General features: G+C 50.9%; 1 protein-coding gene across 1 annotated transcript in view; it reads left to right on the forward strand.

The window, feature by feature from the left end:
- MYO18B (myosin XVIIIB) overlaps positions 1-20,292 on the forward strand; it is a 227,522-nt gene that overhangs the window by 154,117 nt on the left and 53,113 nt on the right. Inside the window, exons 34-38 of the mRNA XM_082641570.1 lie at positions 3,219-3,332; positions 4,735-4,851; positions 5,633-5,716; positions 6,994-7,131; positions 9,480-9,665. Of these exons, the coding sequence (XP_082497696.1) occupies positions 3,219-3,332; positions 4,735-4,851; positions 5,633-5,716; positions 6,994-7,131; positions 9,480-9,665 (639 nt within the window). The remainder of the gene's footprint in view (positions 1-3,218; positions 3,333-4,734; positions 4,852-5,632; positions 5,717-6,993; positions 7,132-9,479; positions 9,666-20,292) is intronic.

The raw sequence follows: 20,292 nt of genomic DNA on the forward strand, positions 1-20,292 counted from the left end.
GCCCAGCCGCTCCATGGCATGTGGGATCTTCCCGGACCGGGGCACGAACCCGTGTCCCCTGCATCGGCAGGCGGACTCTCAGCCACTGCGCCACCAGGGAAGCCCCTCTCTCTTTATTTTAATCCATGTTACCCTTTCCAGAGAGTGGCTTTCCATGGGGGGCAGCGGAGCCCAGTGGTTAAGGTTTGGGCTCTGGAGTTGGAACAACCAGGCTCCTCTGCTGCCGGCCGTGTGCCTGTGAGCAAGTTGCTTCCCCTCAGTGAGCCTCAGTTTCCTCCAAGGTCAGTTGGTCCTCACGGTGGCGCCTTTCTTCTAGAGGGGTTGTGGCACTTATTGTGAAGCAAGGCAGCTAGAGCCCAGTGCCCTGGAAATGGTCCCCAAGCAACAGTAGCCGGTGTGGCCACTCATGCCCAAACCATCAGGGCCAAGATAATCCTCTCTCCAGCCCGGTGGGAGCTAGGACTAATGCCAGCAGGCCCTCCACTGCCTGCATGCTGTCTCTGCGCTCCTTTCTGCCTGGGGATAAATCGTCCCTCTCCCTGCTTGCCCCAGAGAGACTGGGGAAAGGAAGGAGCATGTCTAGGTGTACCATCTGTAAAATGGGGATAAAAATAGAGCCTTCTTTCTCCAGGGGCTCAGAGAACCAGCAGCATCATGTTGATGAAACCCTCCTTCAGCTGAAGGAGGGGCTCAGCAGATGGGAACTGCTGTTGTCTATCGGCTCTGCCCTGTTGAGCTACTCACAATGGCTCTCACCTGCCTCCTGGCCCTGGGCCGAGCAACTTGGCCTGGCAGCGGGGCCCCTCTGGACACCTCCCTTCCACTACCAGTTATCTGACATCCTCTCCCACGCTGGCCCATCTGCTCCTGCCTGCCCATTTCTTTTGTTCCTTGCACACCGCCCTGTGCAGACCCTTCCATTTCTCTCCACTTCCTCTCCTTCCTCTCCGACTGGAGCACCTCCACCACCCTCTTCCTGGAAAACCACAGCAGCATCCTCTCTGGCTGCCCTGTTGCTACTCTTTCCACCAAAGCCCCTCCTCCCCACAGCAGCCAGAGGGAGATCATGCCACCCTCCTCCTCAGTCCTCAGAGAGCAGCCGTGGTTCTCCTACAGTCTAAAAACAAAGCTAAGCTTTGCGTCCTGGCTCACAAGCCTCACTGATGTGATCCCCATCCACTTTCTCAGCATCGCCTCCTCCTGGCCTTCTCTGTGTAGCTGGCCAGCTCCACTGGCTGTCTTTCTGTTCTGCAGCACCGAGTTCCTTCCTGTTCCTGTCTCAGGACCTTTGCACTTGCTGTTGCCTCCACTCAGGGCACCTTTCCACTTAAAGCTCTACCTGGCTGTCTCCTTTGCATCATTTAGGTCTTAGTTTAAATGCCTCTCCTTAGCAAGACCTCTGACTTATGCATGAATCCAGGGCTGGCTTTGGGCAGCCCTCCATCCCCAGCCCACCGCCCCCTCCCAGCGCCCCCCTTCCCAGAGGCCCTGGAGTCACCTGCGGGGAAGATGAGACTGCGCCTGACTTCTTATTTCCTCCGTCGATTATGCTCTAACAACGCCAGTTACCTCCCTTGCTCCACATCATTTTTCTCAGTGTGTCTTGATCCCTTCCAGTCACTGAGGGAAACGGGCCACCGAGCCCTCCTCCCAGGCCCAGCACGGAGCCCAGCTGCAGAAATACGCTTTCTTTGGCACCTTGAAGATGGGGCTTTTGTGGGCTGAGGCTGCTGGCAGTGGGGTGGGGCTGGGATTAGGGTGCCATGTAGGGAAGCTGTGGGAGGAGGCTGGGGCCTCGGTTTCCCAGCTTGCGTAATGGGGGTATTAGCAACGCACACCTCCCAGATCTGCCAGGAGGACTGACGGGCGATATTGGAATGAATGGCAACCTGCCTGCTCCCCACCTCCCGTGTCATTACTATTATTCTAGCATCTGGGATGAGCTCCTGGACATTCCGAGGAAGATGTTCTCTGCCCAGTTTGGAAGATGAAAATGGTCCCAGGCAGACTCTCCCCACAGAGCCCCGCCTTGGTCAGCTGTCCTTGGGGCATCCTTTGCCCTGGCTCTCTCATTTTCCTTTCATAAATCAATGTGCCCCCTTCACTGGGTGGCCTCGGGAATCAGACTGTGTGCATGTCATTTCAGTAGGAGTCTAATTGGCTTTTCTTTTTCCCGTATCTGTTAGCACCAGCCTTAATGTCATTTACTATTTTGGAGGGACAGTGGCCTGGCAGTTGAGAAAGCGAGCTGGTCTGGACGATACAAGTGGTGTCTTTGTTTCTTGTAGCTCTGTGACTTCAGACAAGGCGCCACCCCTCTCTGAACCTCAAATGTTTGCCTTCAGTGATTTATAAGGTGGTTTTCTGCTTGGAGATTCTAGGGTTCAGAAATCAGGGGGAAACTCAGTCACAGAACGAACTTAGGGTTTGTGCGTGAATGTGGTCTCTCCGGGGGAAAAGGTCTGTCTTCTGGGGCCACACAGGTCATTGTACCTATCTCCATGGCCCCACTTTGCTAGGATAGGAGGCCTACTGTGTCCATATGGACAGAAGGAAGAGAAAGAAAGGGTGAGGAGGAGAAACTTTGAGTCAGTGGCTCTTAACCATCAAGAATCTAGTGAAAGTCATGTACCAGGAAATGCTCACACACAGAATATTTTGCCTACCATTTAAAAGGGGGTTCACAACTCTGGTTAAATATGTCTACTTGGCAAGTCCCCACTGAATGAACTATGAGCACCTCCTCCAGGAAGGCTTCCCAGCCCCCATCCTGTGTTCCGGGGTCCCCATACACTCCCCTTCCTGGTACCCTCGGAGGCACTGTCACTACCTGTCCCTGCCTGTCTCCCCAACGGGAGGGCAGGGGCCACCTTGACTGTTCTGTGCATGCCCCGTGCCTGGCACTGAGTGGGCGGCAGCAAATATCTGCTGAACGGAACTGGGGACTCGCTCCTGGCACTGAATTGGGGGTGACCTGGCTTTACTTCTTGGGGCAGTGCTAGTTCCGTTTTGAGTGGGCTCAGAACCCAGCTGCCCCTACTGCAAACACCTCTGCTTCCCACTCTGTGGGTTGATGAACACCCGTGAAGAGGGGAGGGTTGCCTGTAAAGTACTCTTCTGCCTGGGAGGGGCCGGGCTGGGCTGGAGGGGAGGGACGTTCCAGGAGACAGTGTCACAAGGCCTCTCTCCCTTTCCCCTCCCCCTCCTGCCTCGTCCAGCTGCAGCAGAGTGAAGCCAAGTGTGAGGATGCTTTGAAGACCCAGAAGGCGCTGACAGCCGACCTGGAGAGCATGCACAGCGAGCTGGAGAGCATGACCCGCAGCAAGAGCCTGGTACCGGTCCCTCCTGGGGTGGGCAGCCTACTGTGTGCGCAGCATTAGAGGAGGGACTGGGGCACTCACTGTACTGTTCTTGGAGGTACAGATATCCATTGTAGACCTACTGGGTGCTGGCCGCTCCGAGAGCACAGGCAGCCTACTCAGAGCTGAGCGTTACAAAGGTGTAAGGGCACACGTGAGGGTCAGCTGTGTGCTCACCTGTGCGAAGGGAGGCCAGGAACCCTGCTGTGGACCCAGTGTGTGCTCAGCCCCATGGGGATGCTTCCAGTACGAGCCTGTTGTTCGCTCAGCACCTGAAGTGGGAGCACAGCTATCTACTGTGAGCCCACACTGTGCCCCCCCCGGAAGCAGCTCCCAGCCATCTATTGTAGACCTACTGCACACGCACACGTACATGCACACACACACACACACACACACACACACACCACCCCCGAGAGCACTTGGTCACTATTGTTGGGCTACTTCTTCACATCCTTTCTTCTAAGAGCCAAGGGTAGCCCTGTGGGCCCACTTGGGCTCACTCCTCTAAGAGAGACCCAGCCGTCTGTAATGGGCCTACTGTGTGCTCAACGCTGAGCAAGAACAAATGAACATATATTATGGATCTATTATGTTGGTGAAGATTGGGTGTGGGTTTCTAAGTGCCCCGTCTAGATGTACAGGGTTGGCTTAAATTTATACGCAACATGTGAAATCCGAAGTTTAGACAGAGCTAGAGATTTATTGGCAAAAGCTTTTCTCAAGATCCCCATTGGCCCTTTTGTCCCAGATTTTATTTGTGCTAGATCAAGGGGAACTTGCCCGCAAACATTCACACACATGCGCACGCAAGGATGAATGTACACACTCACATACAAAATCACCAGACCCACATATAAAATAAATGCCCTCGTAGGTAAGATATACATTTAAGTTTAGCCATATTTATTGAGATCACTGACACATGTGCACCATGCACACTTAAACTGTAGGTATGTAGATTCCCAGGTAGGCTTATACGGTCATATATCCATTCACGTACACACATGCTGCATTCACGCAGTCGCAGGCAGGCCCAGCACACACACACACACACACACACACACACAGCATTCATTGACACAGCCATGGCCTCCCTTACAGGCAGGTGTTCACTCACCTGACACACCCACAGGCAAGTCCCCCTTTGTTCTTTTTTTTTTTCTTTTAATTTAAAAAAAATTGTTTGGCTGCGTGGCATGTGGGATCTTAGTTCCCCGACCAGGGATCGAACCCACGCCACCTGCATTGGAAGCGGGGAGTCTTAACCGCTGGACTGCTAGGGAAGTCCAGCCCTGCCTTTGCTCTTCATCAGCCCCCTGTAGTCCCCCTTTTACCCCCCTTTTTCTCGCCCACCATCGTCCTGCCCCCGCAGGTGGATGAGCAGCTGTACCGGCTGCAGTTCGAGAGGGCAGACCTCCTGAAGCGCATCGATGAGGACCAGGACGACCTGAATGACCTCATGCAGAAGCACAAGGACCTCATCGCTCAGGTAATGGCCTCCGGTGGAAGAAGGCTTGGTGGCCTTGGGTGAGTTAGGTGGGGACAGTGAGAAGGTAATGTGGTCGGGCCACTCTCTGGTGCTAGGACCTTGGAGGGATAAATGCCACACAGGTAAATAGCAACTGTGAATCACACTTTTGTTCAAAATGGAAGTTTATTTGTTCATTTACAAAAGCAGTAGATTCATATGGCCATTATAAATAATTTAAATAATAAATACCTGTGGAAAATAGAAAGCTAGCCACCCTCCTATCCTCTGGAATTCTTTTCTTTGGGGATAGTCACGTTAAACAGTTTGGTTCAACTCTTTTTTAAAGGACCTTTACTCTCCATTGCCTCATTTTAGTCTCTGGACAAACCCTATGTAGAGGGTCTCAGCAGACACTATCAGCCCAGTTTACAGATGGGGATACTGAGGTGCAGAGTGGTTCTGTGGCTTGCCAAGGCTGGTATCCAGGTCTAGAATCCCAGTTACCTGACCTAGAATAGTGCTCTTCCCTCAGAATTCTGGTCCTGGTGCCACAGCCAGCTCATTCTGTCTGGGGTCTCAAGGGTGTATAATAAAGCGCTGGATAGTTGACCGAAGCTATGGGCCTGTGTAGTGGGAGTGACTGGGTGCACACCGAGATGAGGGATACTGGGGAGAATGTGAGGTGCCCTTTAGAACCAACTGTTGTCATGCTCTGTGATACGTAGACATCTGTGGGCAGGGGGAGAAGGGACTTCCAGCAAAGCCTGTGGTTTCAATGTGACATTTTTCGCCTTACCAGTCTGCTGCTGACATTGGGCAGATCCAGGAACTGCAGCTGCAGCTAGAGGAAGCCAAGAAGGAGAAGCAGAAGCTTCAAGAACAAGTACGTATATACTACCAAACGTAAAATAGATAGCTAGTGGGAAGCAGCTGCACAGCACAGGGAGATCAGCTAGGTGGTTTGTGACCACCTACAGGGGTGGGATAGGGAGGGTGGGAGGGAGGGAGACGCAAGAGGGAACAGATATGGGGATATGTGTATACATACAGCTGATTCACTTTGTTATAAAATAGAAACACACCATTGTAAAGCAATTATACTCCAATAAAGATGTAAAAAAAAAAAAAGGACAAGTACGTGCTCAGAGTCTCCATGTTGTGGGGGAGGATCCTGGGAACTGTCATTCATTCATTCACTCAACGTCAGTTGCATGACGGATTGAGGACAATCCCAAGGGGGGTGGGAGAGGGGGGTGGGGGGACAGAGGAGAGAGAGAGGGAGGGGGACAGAGGAGAGAGAGAGAGACACACACACACACACACACTCACACACTCACACACACACACACACACACTCCTGCCCATGCTTGTTCAGGATCCATAGATGCCCCACGCAGTGAGGCTCAGCAGGGATTCCGTGCAGGATGTCTACCCCTGAGAAATGGCCCAAGGAGAAGGGTCTGGTCTGTGCAAGACAGGATCACCATCCTTTGTGACATCTTCCTTTGAAGTCATGGTTCCTCCAAACACCCCTAAATTTCCCTCATTACCTAGTGGGTTGCTATCATCCATGAAATTCTCAAAGCTCTTCTAGAACCATTGCGTGTGCCCAGTTAGAGTGGCTGTCAGAGTGCCCTAGTCTCCAACAGTATCTTTGGGCACAGAGTGACAACAAGTGGAACAAAAATAATAGCAGGAGTGGCCACTTGCTGGGTGCTTGCAATGTACCAGGCACTAATCTCCTTCACACACAAAAATGAAGAAACAAGGCTAAAAGAGGACACTGACTTGCCCGACACACCCAGCTAGAAAGTGGGGAGCCAGGTTTGGAGCCCTGAAATATGTGCTTGGCTCCCGAACCCACTCTTGGTTGTGTTCTTGATGCTAAAGCTCGCTGTCCACAGACCAGCTTGGTGCTTCATCAGGGCAGGAGGAAGAGGTACGAGAGGTGCTGACTGGAAGGGCTGTTTGGAAGCTGAAGGCACAGGAAGGGGCAGGGTCCCGTGTGGGGTCCTCAGCTGGGATCCAGCAGTTCGTGCTTGTGCACCTGAGCTGGGAAGGAGCAGCGTGGATGGGCCCGGGGCTGGGTCTTGCTGGGACCCCCGATTCTGGGACTCGGGGCTGCCAGGTGGTCAGTGGCCTTCTTGGGTGTGTCCCCAGCTGCAGGTGGCCCAGATGCGCATTGAGTACCTGGAGCAGTCCACCGTGGACCGAGCCATCGTCAGCAGGCAGGAGGCGGTCATCTGTGACCTGGAGAACAAGACGGAGTTCCAGAAAGTGCAGATCAAGAGATTTGAGGTACTTGTTGGCGTGTAAATATTGCTCAGGCCTAGAGCTATGAGGGCTTTCATGTAAACTCCATCCGTCTGTCCACTCATATGCCTTTGTCTGCATCTGGATCGCTCATCCATCTCCTGAGTTCCCTTCCTCCATCCCTCCTTCCTGTCTTCAATCGCACTGTCCCACAAGCTCCCCATTCACTCAGCCTAGTCACCTCCTCTGTCTCCATCTCCATCCACCATCATCGGTCCATCCATCATCCCCCTTTCCATTTGTTCTTCTTCCTTTCTCTATTTTTTCTTCTCTTCCTCTATTCTTTTTCTTTCCTTCAGAACTTGACCCCTCTGTCTGTCCATGTTTTTATCCATTGATCCAGTTCTGCCCATCTCCATCCACCCACTCATCCACGTATGCACCCGGCACTTGTTTTGAGCAGAAATTTATTTTGCCCCTAGTGTGTGTTAGGCTTTGTGTTGGGTGTGTGGAAGACGGATGTATTAAATAGATTCTGCTTTCCAGAAGCATAGAGCTTTGTAGGAGACGTGGGTAAGATATGTACATAAATACCCATACTAAGGAGAGAGGGCTGTGAGGTTTGGAGGATGGAGGTCCTTTCAGGCTGGGGAATCAGGGAGGTTTACAGGAGGAGGTGGCTTTGGTGCTGGACCTTGAAGGACAGGTAAGACTTGGATGGGCTGGGGTGGAGTTCAGTGACTGTATTCACATTTAGCTCTGTACACCAATGGCATGGGACATTTACCGAGGAGATCCCCATTGCCAAAACCTTCCACATCAGCTACCCCACGTGATGTTCATCACAGCCCCATGGGGCATGCAGGATAGAATGAGAAGATGGCCCCAGAGAGGTCTAGTGAGTATTCAAGATGAAGCCAGGTAGTGTCAGTGACAGGAGGAGATTGACTCTTGACCTTCGCTCCATCCTGGTCTCAGGTTCTAATCTCCCTGCAGCCAGGGGGCTTACCCAAAGTATGAGGGTATGTCTGAGCGATGGGAGGCTGCTCTTCTCATTCCGAAACATTTACTCCCAATCCCCTATTGGGCTTTTGGTCTCTAAGAAGGCTGCTCTGGATGAAGACGAGAGAAAAATTCTTTGCCTTGGCCCTCAGTGGTTCTCGGAGTTGCTCAAGGGATCCCTCAAGGCATAATTGTCTCTGCAGATCACCATGAAACTTTGATCTACTATATTTTAAATGACTAAATACATAATTTGAGCTATATCACATATCATTTTTTGCTTGATTCTAGCATGGTCAAGTGATAGCAGAGAAGAATACAATTGTAGAGTAACTTTAAATGGCAGATTCTATCTCCAAATTTGCTTTTCCCTCTGCCGTCATTATTGGAATTTAGTAGAATCCCAGATCCTTGAGATGGGGTGCCTTGGGGACACAATTGGAGGACTATTCTTATGACCCTCCTGTTGCCCTTTGAAACCGTTGCTAAACTCCAGTTGAAAGGGGAAAGGAAACAAATCATAAAGCTTTTCTTTTAGCCCATTATTCAGTCTCTGATCTGGAAGGGGGCTCAGAGTCCCTAGCAGGGACCTAAAATATTCATGTGGGTTGCATTTTATGCCATCGCTCGAGTATTTACCCATCAGAATCTATCGGTTCCAGGCTTGCTGGCCGACTAATGAATGTTCTGCAGATCAGCCCTCGGGCTGGCTTTCTGTAGCACTGGTGATACTCACGGCTCTTTTCTCTCTATTCATAGTTTCATTGTGTCCTTGTGGATTTCCACCCCCCCCACACACACACACAAAGAAAAATGCCATGATATTAGCGCTCAGGCTTACGGGAGATTATTTGCTCAAACTTCCTCATTTTACAAATCGGGAAACCAGAATCCATGTTGGGGAAGGGATTTGGACCCCCCGGCATAGTGTCCTTTCCACCGTGCCACTCCACCACCCAAACCTTGAGCTGAATGAAGGTCACTGTAAATCTTAATTCCCAGCCCTTACCAAGCACATCCTGTGTGCCAGGCGCCAAGCTAAGCCTTCCGCATAACTTAACATGTTCAACCCTGACAGCATCCTGGACATCATCCTGTCGCTCAGAGAGGTTAATAACTCGCCCAAGGTCACACAGCCAGGAAGAGGTAGAGGTAGGATTTGAACCCAGAACATGAATTCAGCATCTGTCACTAAGCTACACTGCCTTTCAGAACAGCAGCTATCATTTTCTATGTTTCCTTCATTTTTGTACCAGAAATCAGTATTATTACCCTGATTACTTTATAAAAACGCACAGAGACTCAGCAAAAGATTTCTTTCTGGAGCCTCCTGTGTCGGGCCCCAGGCTTCTAACTCCAGGGTGGGCGTGTGCTCTCTGCCTGGGCTGCAGGTCCTGGTGATCCGGCTTCGGGACAGCCTGATGAAGATGGGTGAGGAGCTCTCACAGGCAGCCACGGCCGAGTCCCAGCAGAGGGAGAGCAGCCAGTATTACCAGCGGCGTCTGGAGGAGCTAAAGGTGGACATGGAAGAGCTGGTGCAGCGGGAGGCCGAGGCCAGCCGGCGGTGCGTGGAGCTGGTGAGTGTGGTCCTGTGATGGAGGGTTCAGGAGGGGAGCCCTCCTTCCTTCTGAATGGGAGACTCGGGGCCTGGTCCCTGGGGCCTCTGGGGGTAGACCGGAAGCAGGGAAGAAACCGGAAGGGGATGGGCTGTGAGCCGACACTGCCGTGGGCTGCAAACGCCGGGGGCAGGTCCAGAGTGAGCCAGTCGCATTCACTCCTGCAGGATGACTTCCAGCCACCTTTGTGCCTCACACTCCAGACTTTCTCTTCCTGCCTCACACATTCTCCTCCAGAGGCAGGGCGGCCTCGTGCAAAGAGGAGAGAACCAACGTTTATTAAATGTCTCCCTTGCGTGGAGTCTTAACACCCGTAATGCCGTGTAAGCGTCGTAACAACCCTGTGAAGTCAGTATTGTTATTCCATTTTACAGATGAGGAAACTGAGGCTTGACAGGGCTGAGATAATTTGTCAAAGTCATACCTTGTAGATGTCAGAGGTCTTTCTGGGCTGTTAACAGCAACCACAAAGATAAAAGATAAAAACGATCATGCTAAACCCACCATTTATTAAGCACTGGCTATGTGCCAGGTTCTGGGTTAAACCTTTCTTGTTTAAATCTTCCTGTCAGTACTGTGAAGTAGATGGGAAAACTGAGGCACGGGGACACACGTGCCAGATTGAGGCCCAGAGTGGTACATTCCCCTGCCTGAGGCCACATGCAAGTAAGACTTGGAACCCAGGTCTGTCCAACTCTGTAGTCTCTACTTTTATTCACTAAGCCATGCCTGTCCCCTGGTGTGGCCCAAGGTGCATTTTAAAATTTGTTTCCTTCCAAATGGGAAGGTTTCTCCATTGTTCATTGTATTTTTCTGAGAACAGTTTCCTGCAGGGATCACAGAGCATCTGAGAGTGCCCACTCCTCCTTTTTCCCGCGAGCCCAGATATCCCCGAGCCTCCAGGTTTCAGCTTCTGCAGCCTGGGAGGCATCTGGCACCCCCTTTGCCCTCCACCATAGAGCCTTCTCTGAGACAACCCAGAACGTGCTGCAGTTCGGCCCAGAGGGCTTTAAATCACCGTCGTCATCTCCTCCCTGCCCTGTCCACTCTGGTTTTGTGACAGGTCTCACCACCTTGTCCTCCTGCGGCAAGTATGTTTCCCGGGCCACTGCCTCCCGCGGCCAGTGTCATTCCCATAGCTCTGCCCCTGACAAGCCAGCAGCCCGGCTGTCGTGTCGGGACGAGGTGAGGCTCCACACAGAGACCCAGGTTCCCAGACAGATCCAAGCCCCGTGACTGGCAGTGCCTCCACCCGCCTTGGCCCTGGGAGAGGGAAAGGCTCTTTCTTCCAACTGACGGGCTAACTTCCTCATTAACCAGCCCTGCTCCTCTTGCAGCTGAGCCCCCTCCTGCCACCTCTGGCTGCAGTGAGAGAACATCCCCAGCACTCCTCCTCCGATGTCTTCTTCAGCTGGCGGGACACCAGGCTTTCCCGTCACATCAGATAGTGGTTTTCCTCCTCTCCTCTCTGCTCTTTTCTTCGCTCTCCCTCCCCTCCCCTCCCCTCCCCTCCTCACTTTCCTCTCCCTACCCCCATTCCCAGGGACATGTTCAGATCTTTAAAGGCCCTAAAATCTGGAAAAGGTTATAATGCAACCCTCATATATGGGTCAAAACTGCAAAGCACAAAGCTTATGTGTATGCTAAAATTAGACCTGCATCTTTCTCTGTTTTCTCATTGTAAGATTCTGGGTAAGCTTACAGAGGCTGAACTATTCTTTTTATTTTGGTGTGTGTTTGGGGTTGGGCGGTGTATCGGTTTTCCAGGGCTGCCTTAGAAATTTACCCCAAACTGCGTGGTTTAAAACAAGAGAAATTTATTCTCTCACAGTTGTGAAGGCCAAATGTCAGAAATCAAAGTATTGGCAGGTCTATGCTCCCTCTGATGGGTCCAGGCTAGAATTCTTCTTTGCTCTTCCAAATTCTGGTGGTTCCGGGTGTTCCTTGGCTTATGGCCGGGTCACTCCAGTCTCTGCCTCTGTCTTCACGTGGTTCCTCATCCTGTGCGTGTATGTCTCAGATACCCATCTGCCTTTTCTTCTAAGGCCACCTGTAATTGGATTTAGGGCCCACTCTAGATCCAATTTGATATCGTCTCAGGGCCCTTACTTTAATTACGTTCGTAAACACCCTTTTGCTGAATAAGGCCGCATTGACAGGTTCTGGGAGGACGTAGCTTCTGGGGGGCCACCCTTCGACCCGCTACGGAGGGAGGGCGCGTTCCTCCACAGCCGGTTTCTGCAGTGATTCCATGGATGGGCAGGGCTCATGGGGACAGTGTTAGGCTGGCAGACCTGTCCTAATAGGGGATGTCCCGAGCTCACCAACCTACCTGCCCTCAAGTAGGCCCCTTGCCTTTGAGCCCTGGGATGTTTCCTCTGGGGGAGGAGAGGATATCATATTTTCTTACTTTCTCATTTATCCATTTATTCATTCAGCACCAGCTCTGGGCCTGGCACGGGGATGGGCATTGGAGGGGAGGGGCGGGGAATCGTAACGTCCCTGATTTTTACACACTCACAGTGTGGACAGAATGCTGCTCAGTGGGAGAGTTCAGCGAACACTGTCATTTTCAGAGGAACCCTGTTGGTGAGGCCCCTCCCGTTGCGTAGCATCCTGGCACTTTTCCAGGTATCACAGGAGGTGACACCTCACCTCTCAGGTTCGTGTCTGTGCCACCAATTTCCCTTCCTCCCACCTACCCCTGTAAGGTAAGGGGGGAGCTGCTCCGTGCCATGTGTTCTCAATAAGCTTCACCTGCAAGGCAGTCAGTCAGGGTTCTGGTTCTTTCGTTCATGCGATTGGTATGTATCCCTAGGTTTTACTCTGGGCCAAACCCAGTGCTGGATGTTGGGGACCAACAGGGAACAAGACACACACCCTTACCCTTGAGGAGCACGTGCTGAAGGGAGAGATATTGCCAAGGCCGTTGCTTGTGTATTTTATATGTTTCTCTGCAGTGATCGCTCAGAGCTTTCACAGGCAAAACAAAGGGTCTGTGTGCTGGGATCTGGAGGGTTCTTAGAAGACCAGTTGACATCATGCTCCCGGTCATCACCACAAATCACTTCTTTGAGTAAACCATTGCCCATTTCATCTTCTATTTTTAAAGTTCACATCTCTCTGGGAGGGATAGTGAATTTCTGAACTCCCGGGGCCAAGCATACCTTCCTTCCTTCATTCATTCCTTGGACAAACATTGATTGAGTCGCTCTGGGCTTAGGTTCTTTGCAGATGTCATCTTCTTTCACGCTTACGTCACCCCAGCAGGTATGGACGCAAGGGGTGCCTGGCCCAGGGCTGCAGAGTCAGGAGTGGCAGAGCTGGGATCGGCTTCCCTGCGTGTCCAGCGCTAAAGCTTTCGCTGGGACACCACGTTGCCCTCCCGACCCAACCCTGCTGAAAAATGGCTCTGCTGTGGAGTCCCCAAACAGGATCCTACACTCTGGGCCCCGGTGAGAAGCGGGAGGGATATTGATGGATCTCCCCTCAGTGTTCCTTTCCACCTGTCCCACCCTGTCCCATTTGTCATTGTTGGTGTTGGTTTAAAGGGCCGCAGGTTGTTCCGTGAGAATGATTTACACCCCTGGCTGGCAAACCGGCATGTCCAGATCAGGATCAATTACCCGCCGATGGAACTTCTCTTCCCAGAAAACAGAAAAATGAGGTTTTGCCATTAATTTTCATAGATGCACTATTCCTGGCGGCTCCAGGAACCATTATGGAGAAAAGAATACTCTGGCTGTAAGTCATTCAAGTCCTTTTTCCACTGGGGTGGCAAGACAGCTTATCCGTGGATTTATATCCTGTTGTTTTTCAATAGTTACAGAGCTCAGGGGAAACCACCTCCGCCCCAGGTCAGGGTGACGAAGGGCTGTCAAGGACAGTTGAAAGAGTTAGAGTTGAGGGTGACAGGAAGGCCTGCCCTCTGCCGGCTTTCAGCCAGGTGCACTGGCTTTGGACGCTACACCTGTCGGGTTCCCCTTCAGCACCTTGGCCTCTCTATAGTCTTAACTTTCCCCTGAAAACCTTAGATGGCGCCTCCGCTCACTCTTAGCTCAGCACTCAGTGACCCAAGCTAGAAATCACGGTGGCCCATCTCTCTCTCTGAGTCATACAGATTAATGGCCACACCTGCTGATTTTATCCTACTGAGGTATTTTTCAAATCCATCCTTTCCAGTCCCAGCCCTACGTCCTCCCTCTCTGTTTTAATCTGCAGCCCCTCTGGTCTAGGCCTGTACAATTACCTTGTATCCTGGCTCCCCACTTTTCCTCCACTCTTGCTCCTCCCTCCCAAAGGTCATTCTAGAAGGGACACATCTTACTGTGTTGCTCTTCTGCTAAGAAATCTTCCATGGCTCTCCACTGCCTTCAGAGCAAAGCCCCAAGTTCTTCCCAGAAATCTAGCCTCTGTAGACTTCTCTGCCTTTGGTTGTCTGCCTCTCGTCACCTCGCGTGATCTACTCAAGCACAGAGGTGTCAGGCCCCGGTGCCAGGTCATTTCCGGGCTCATCACCTTTGTTCTCCTGCATCCCTCCGCCTGCCTGCTCAGCCTGTAACAGGTCAGAGCTCACCTTCAGGAAGCCCTCACTGTTACCTCCACCCATCGCTAAGCTACATACCTCCTCTGTGTTCCCACATCGCCTTGTGTTCACCCCATTTATATGGGCTGTTGTCATTGCTTGTGTTCTTGTCTTCCTAGACAGGGAGCACCTGAGAGAGGGGGGTGGGTTTTATTTGACTCTTGGTCTCCAGTTCAGGGTTAGGCACAGGTAGATTCTCAGAAATTGCTGAATGAATAGTTTCCACAGTGTTTTGGAGTTTTTCCTTTTGAGAGAACAGCTCAAAAATTATCTTAAAAATTGGAACTTTCAGATCAACACACTTTACTTTGTGTCCTGCCATGTGCCCGTCCCTGTGCCTGATGTTATGGGAGATGCAGACGTGAATGGACCAGGGACCGTGCCTCTGGAGACCTCAAGTTCCAGAGGAGGAGATGCATGTGTCTCTAAATACTTCTGGTACAGGATGGGATCTGCGAGCAAAGGAGGAAGTGGTTTGGTAGAACCGGGAGACGTGGAGAAGATTGCATGGAGGATGCAGTGCTGGCCAGCGCGTGGTCGTCTCAACCTCATCATCATCTCTGACCTGCATTCAGCAGACGTCTAGGGCACACCTGCCATGTGGTGGGCCATGTCCAGGTCTCCAGAAAGGCAGAGATAAACCCACATATCGGGATGTAAACACAGACTCTTCACCTCCGCCTTCTTTTTTTTTTTTTTTTTTTTTTGCGGTACGCAGGCCTCTCACTGCTGTGGCCTCTCCCGTTGCAGAGCACAGGCTCCGGACGCGCAGGCTCAGCGGCCATGGCTCACGGGCCCAGCTGCTCTGCGGCATGTGGGATCTTCCCGGACCGGGGCACGAACCCGTGTCCCCTGCATCGGCAGGCGGACTCTCAACCACTGCGCCACCCGGGAAGCCCACCTCTGGCTTGCTTTCTTCTCTTCCTTCTTTCTCCTTGCAGCTCCCCCACTGGCCGCCAGCTGCAAAACCCCTCTCTCCCCACACTGCCACCTGCTCTCTCCTGCTGCTTCTCTTGCTTGACAAGTGCTCACTTGACTGGGTGTGGACATGTGGTTTCTCTCTCTCTTTCTCTCTCATTTCCTCACACAGTTCTTCTGGCTCCCCTTGGAGAGGAGGAGGGTGTGTATTAGCCTCTCAGGGCCGCCGTAACAGATTGCCAAAAGCTGGTTGTCTTAAAACAATAGAGACGTGTTGTCTCACAGCTCTGGGCGCCAGAAGTCTGAAGTCAGGGTGTCAGCAGGGCCACTCCCTCCGAAGGCTCTAAGGGAGACTCCTTCCTCCTTCTGCCAGCTTCTGGGGGCTCCGGGTGTTCCTTGGCTCTGGCCACATAACTTTAATCTCTGCCTCCGTCTTCACATGGGCTTCTTCTCTGCCCTGTCTCTGTGTCCTATCTTCTCATAAGGACACCAGGCCTTGGATTTAAAGCTCCCCTAATCCAGTATGACCTCATCTTAACTAACTACATCTGCAAAGACCCTATTTCCAAAAAGGTCACATTCTGAGGTTCCAAGTGGATATGGTTTTGGGGAGGACACCTCAGCTCACTGCAGGCTGGTGGAAAGAGCATTGGACTTGAAGTATGAGACCTCGGGTGGCTAAGTTAACACTGCAGAACCTCAGTTTCCCCATCGGTAAATTGGGAGCAAAATACAACCGATCTCATTGGGAGGCCGTGAGGAGTAAATGAGATGGTGTAGGTGAAAGTGCCCAATGATAGCACACAGTAGGCACTTAATAGATGCTCCCTTGTTTTCTTTCCCCTTTCTTTTCACTCCTCCCATGACTCTTTCTTGGTCCACTCAGACTTCGTCACAAGTCTGCCAGCTCTGCGGCCGCATCCCGTGCTACACGCACGATGGCTGGGGCAGTGTTGATGAGAGCCAGTGCTTTACTGCTGTGTGCTGGGCATTGGGTTAAGGACTTTACATGAGATCTCTCTTTTAAGCCTCTCTGTCTGAGGTAACTATCCCTGTTTCACCAATAAAGAAACTGAGGTCAGAGAACTGAAGCAACTTCTCTCTCCAAAGTCACAATCCCAGTTAAGTGGCTGAATTAGAATCTGGACCAAGATCTCACCAGCTCAAACCCATTCTCTCCCTTAGAAGATTTAGACACGTGGTATTTCCTCATTCAAGTACCTTTTTAAAAAGTGAGCCATAGGGCCTCCCTGGTGGCGCAGTGGTTGAGAGTCCGCCTGCCGATGCAGGGGATACGGGTTCGTGCCCCGGTCTGGGAGGATCCCATGTGCCGCGGAGCGGCTGGGCCCGTGAGCCATGGCCGCTGGGCCTGTGCGTCCGGAGCCTGTGCTCCGCAACGGGAGAGGCCGCGACAGTGAGAGGCCCGCGTACAGCAAAAAAAAAAAAAAAAAAAAAAAGTGAGCCATAAAAATTAATACTGCCTTTGATTCTGTAATCTAGGGTTGCTCAGTCTTGGCATTATTGACATTTTGGGTTGAATGACTGTCTGACGTGGGGCTGTCCTGTGCTGTGTTGGATATTTAGCCGCATCCCTGGCCTCTACCCACCGGAGGCAAGTAGCTCCCCACCCAAGTCATCACGATCCAAAATATCTCCCCCCCGGTGGCGGAGCGGTGGATTACCCTGGGCCCAGCAAAACAGAGCTTGAGGACACGAGCAGATACACCAGCCCAGTGAACCCGGCCGTCTTTCCGCATCTGACCGTGGTGCTGTTGGCCATTGGCATGTTCTTCACTGCCTGGTTCTTCATTTAGGAGGTCACCTCCACCACATCCACTCGGGATATCTACAGAGAGCCCCTCATCTCTTTAGTGGCCTCACTCTTCATGGGCTTTGGAGTCCTCTTCCTGCTGCTCTGGGTTGGCATCTACGTGTGAGCTCCCAAGGGTTCCAACCAGGCGGCTTCACTGAATCCCTGCTTTTGTAAATTAATTTTTTTTTTTTTTTTACTATGCCGGAAGTGTCCCATCGGCTGCTCACAATAAAGGCAGATGTGTGACCAAAAAAAACCTTCAGACCTTGCCAGATGTACCCTGGGGAGCAAAGTCACCCCATTAATAATCACTGCTCTGATATCATCCTCACAGTAACCCTTAAGGTAACGCCTGTGATACTCCCCATTTTACGGATGGTCAAACTGAGACTCAGGGCAGAGGGGTCATGTGACGCGCCCCAGGTCACAGAAAAACTGGAGTGGGGGTCACATCAAAAGAGAAAAATTCAAGGGTGAGCGGAAGAGGCAGCCTAACACCCTCCACACGAAGGAAAAAGGCAGTAGCAGTTCCAGCAAAAGCCAGTCCTAACCTTTCCGAGACCCAGAGGTGACTTCGCAGCAGAGTCTGATTCTAAGTGGAATGGAAGGCCTCACTGCAGGCTGTGTGCTTTTAATAATGTTTAAATAAAACATGGGAGCATGGGTGAGATCTCCGCGCCAAGCCTGGCTTGTCAGCAGCCCGAGCAGTCATAAATAGTTAATAGACAACCACTCATGGATCTACTTCTTTTAAACCTAGCATCAATTATATATGGTTCATGAATTATTTATTTGGTGTTACTCTGGGGTGTATTTTCCACTTTCGGGGGGAAAAAATGAAAACAGTGTGAGGCCTAAAAGAGATGAAGGGATGTCTCCCTTCTGTGTTGGTGAATTTTCCTGTGAGGAGAAAGCCTCCCATGGATGCAATGGAGAGGTTCACTTTGAACTGGGATCTGGGAAGACTCTGCCAGATCACCAGGAGGAGAGCTTGGGGCGGCGGTGTTCTGGCAGAGGGTTAACAACCGGCTCTCCAGCGTAGGTGGAATCCCAGTTGGTCTGTAGTGTTTTCCAGTCTCTGTGGTGTAAATCTTCCCCCGCGGCTGGTTTCCAGCTAAGGATGCGCGGTGTTGGGAAGCCACGCCCAGCAGTACTGTTACATGGCATCTCCACTGGACAGACGTGATAGACAAAAACAACTTCAAAAGCGTGGGCAGAATGTTAGTAAAATTAGGAAGCAGTGTGTTTTGAGTATGTGTTACCTTTGTCTTTAATGTGATTTATTTAATTGTAAGTTGACATTATTCGATTTTTAATAATACGTATTTGTGTAACAGCTGGCTCGCAAAATTCCTGAAAACTCAGCCATCAGCTCTTGCCAGTCTGTGGGAGCTGGTTCCAGCGCATCCCAGGCTTGGAGCCTCCTTGGGGTGGGGTCGCCCTGCCCTGGTTTGGAGTACAAGCAACAGAAGCGTGGAGTCCGAAGGCTCTCATGTCAAATCTCATCGCTCACTGTCTTTTTTAAAGCCAGATTACTTCACTATGAGAACTCTGCCCTCTTGAGGAGGATGTTCTTTCACCTCATGTATGAAATGGGTGTGATCAGATCTACTCAGAAAGACTGAAGCGAGTAATCCACACCATGCTTCTCACTCCGCCTGTCACATAACTGTCCCTGCAGGCATGCTGGCTGCTCCGTCTTCCCCTCTGGTTCTCTTTCTTGTGTCTTCTGAGAATCTGGCCGTAGCTGGTAAGGGCTTCAGGAAGCCCAAAGCCAGATTCTGTTTAGTTTTCGTGTTTGTTTTCGCTTTTGGTTTGTTTTTTGGCCGCCCAAAGACCCATGTTTCCAAACTCTAGGTCAGAACACAGACCCCTCCCACCACCTGCCCCCAGGGGTATATCCACCAAACCCAGAATTAAGGGTTTCATTTAAAAAAACTCTCAGTGTTTTTCTCCCGCCAATGGCTCTGAACTTCAGAGCATAAAGATGAATTATTTTGGCTGGGGACTGAAGTACTTAAAAAGGCATTCCATGTGGAGGGCATTTGGGGCCATGAGCAGGGTATAAAACCTTTTATAGCTCTCTTGACAGGGAGGTAGCTCTCCTAATTACTGTCCCGTTATCTCAGTGTGATCCAAAATGGCCCAGCGTGTTTATAAACTCCCTGTTCACACACTGCTTCCCTCCCCACTAGTCACAGCCTCCTGTGCTCTCAGCTGGCAGGGGAGAACGTGGGCCTTTGTATCATCCCCACTTCCAGGCACTGTGGGCTCCTCTGCTTGTCTCCCCACAAAGGTTTCCATACAAAAGAAACTTGGTCCTAAAAGGGACTTAGAACCGGGTGTTGCCAGCCCCAGACATATTTCTGAAATGGAATTTTTCCAAGCTCTCCTGATCCCAGGTGGTGAATGTGCTTGTCTCAATTCAATAGGTGTTACCATCTAACGAAATGAGTTTCTTTGCGTCTGCCTCTGAGGTGAGATATCTAGATAATAAAATCTATTACCAAAAGCCTACCTAGGGATAATTGGGTCTATTACTCCCTGACTTTTGGCTTTGTTTCTGCATTGAAAACAGACGCTCCAGTAATTAATCAGAATTGAAAGTTGCTAATACCAATTACAAATAACACGTGGAGTCTGGAGATGGCAAACAAAAGAGCAAATACTAATCTTGTCCCCAGAGACTTCATCAGTTGAACTTTTGTCACCTTAGACTTGTGGAAATTAGAGTAACTTAACCTCCCAAAGTTACTTAAAAAAAAAAAAACTGGGAGGAGACACTGATTGAGCGGTGCAGGTGTACATTAAATTATTAAAATAAATCCAATTGGAATTGTTTAGATGAGATTAAGCCACACTTAATTGCATGTCAGAGAGGCTTGGGAAGGTTAATCTTCACTACTGAAAGCACAGTCATTGTCCCAATTGGACATCTTCAGGAGGTAGTGGTCCCAGGGAGCCCCAGATCAGATTCTTAATGTTTTAAATTCATCTCCAGACTATAATTTGGTTTGAAAAACAATTCATCTCTTTCTGGTGCCCTTTTTCTTTTTTTTGTCTTTTTTGGCTGAACTTAAACAATGAGAAAGTAGATGGAGACCTCAGAACTTGAGGATAGACCAAGCAATGGTAAAGAAAATGGTTCTTTGGGGGAGAATTGGCTGATTTGGAATTGCAAGCATGTGGAAATAGAAATGGATGAGTGAATTGGTATAAATTACAGCTCTTTTGGTTGTAAGTGACAAATCTCGAACTGGCTTAAGCAAACG

Source organism: Mesoplodon mirus, assembly GCF_964341445.2.
Source record: "Mesoplodon mirus genome assembly, chromosome: 13".
NCBI lineage: Eukaryota > Metazoa > Chordata > Mammalia > Artiodactyla > Ziphiidae > Mesoplodon > Mesoplodon mirus.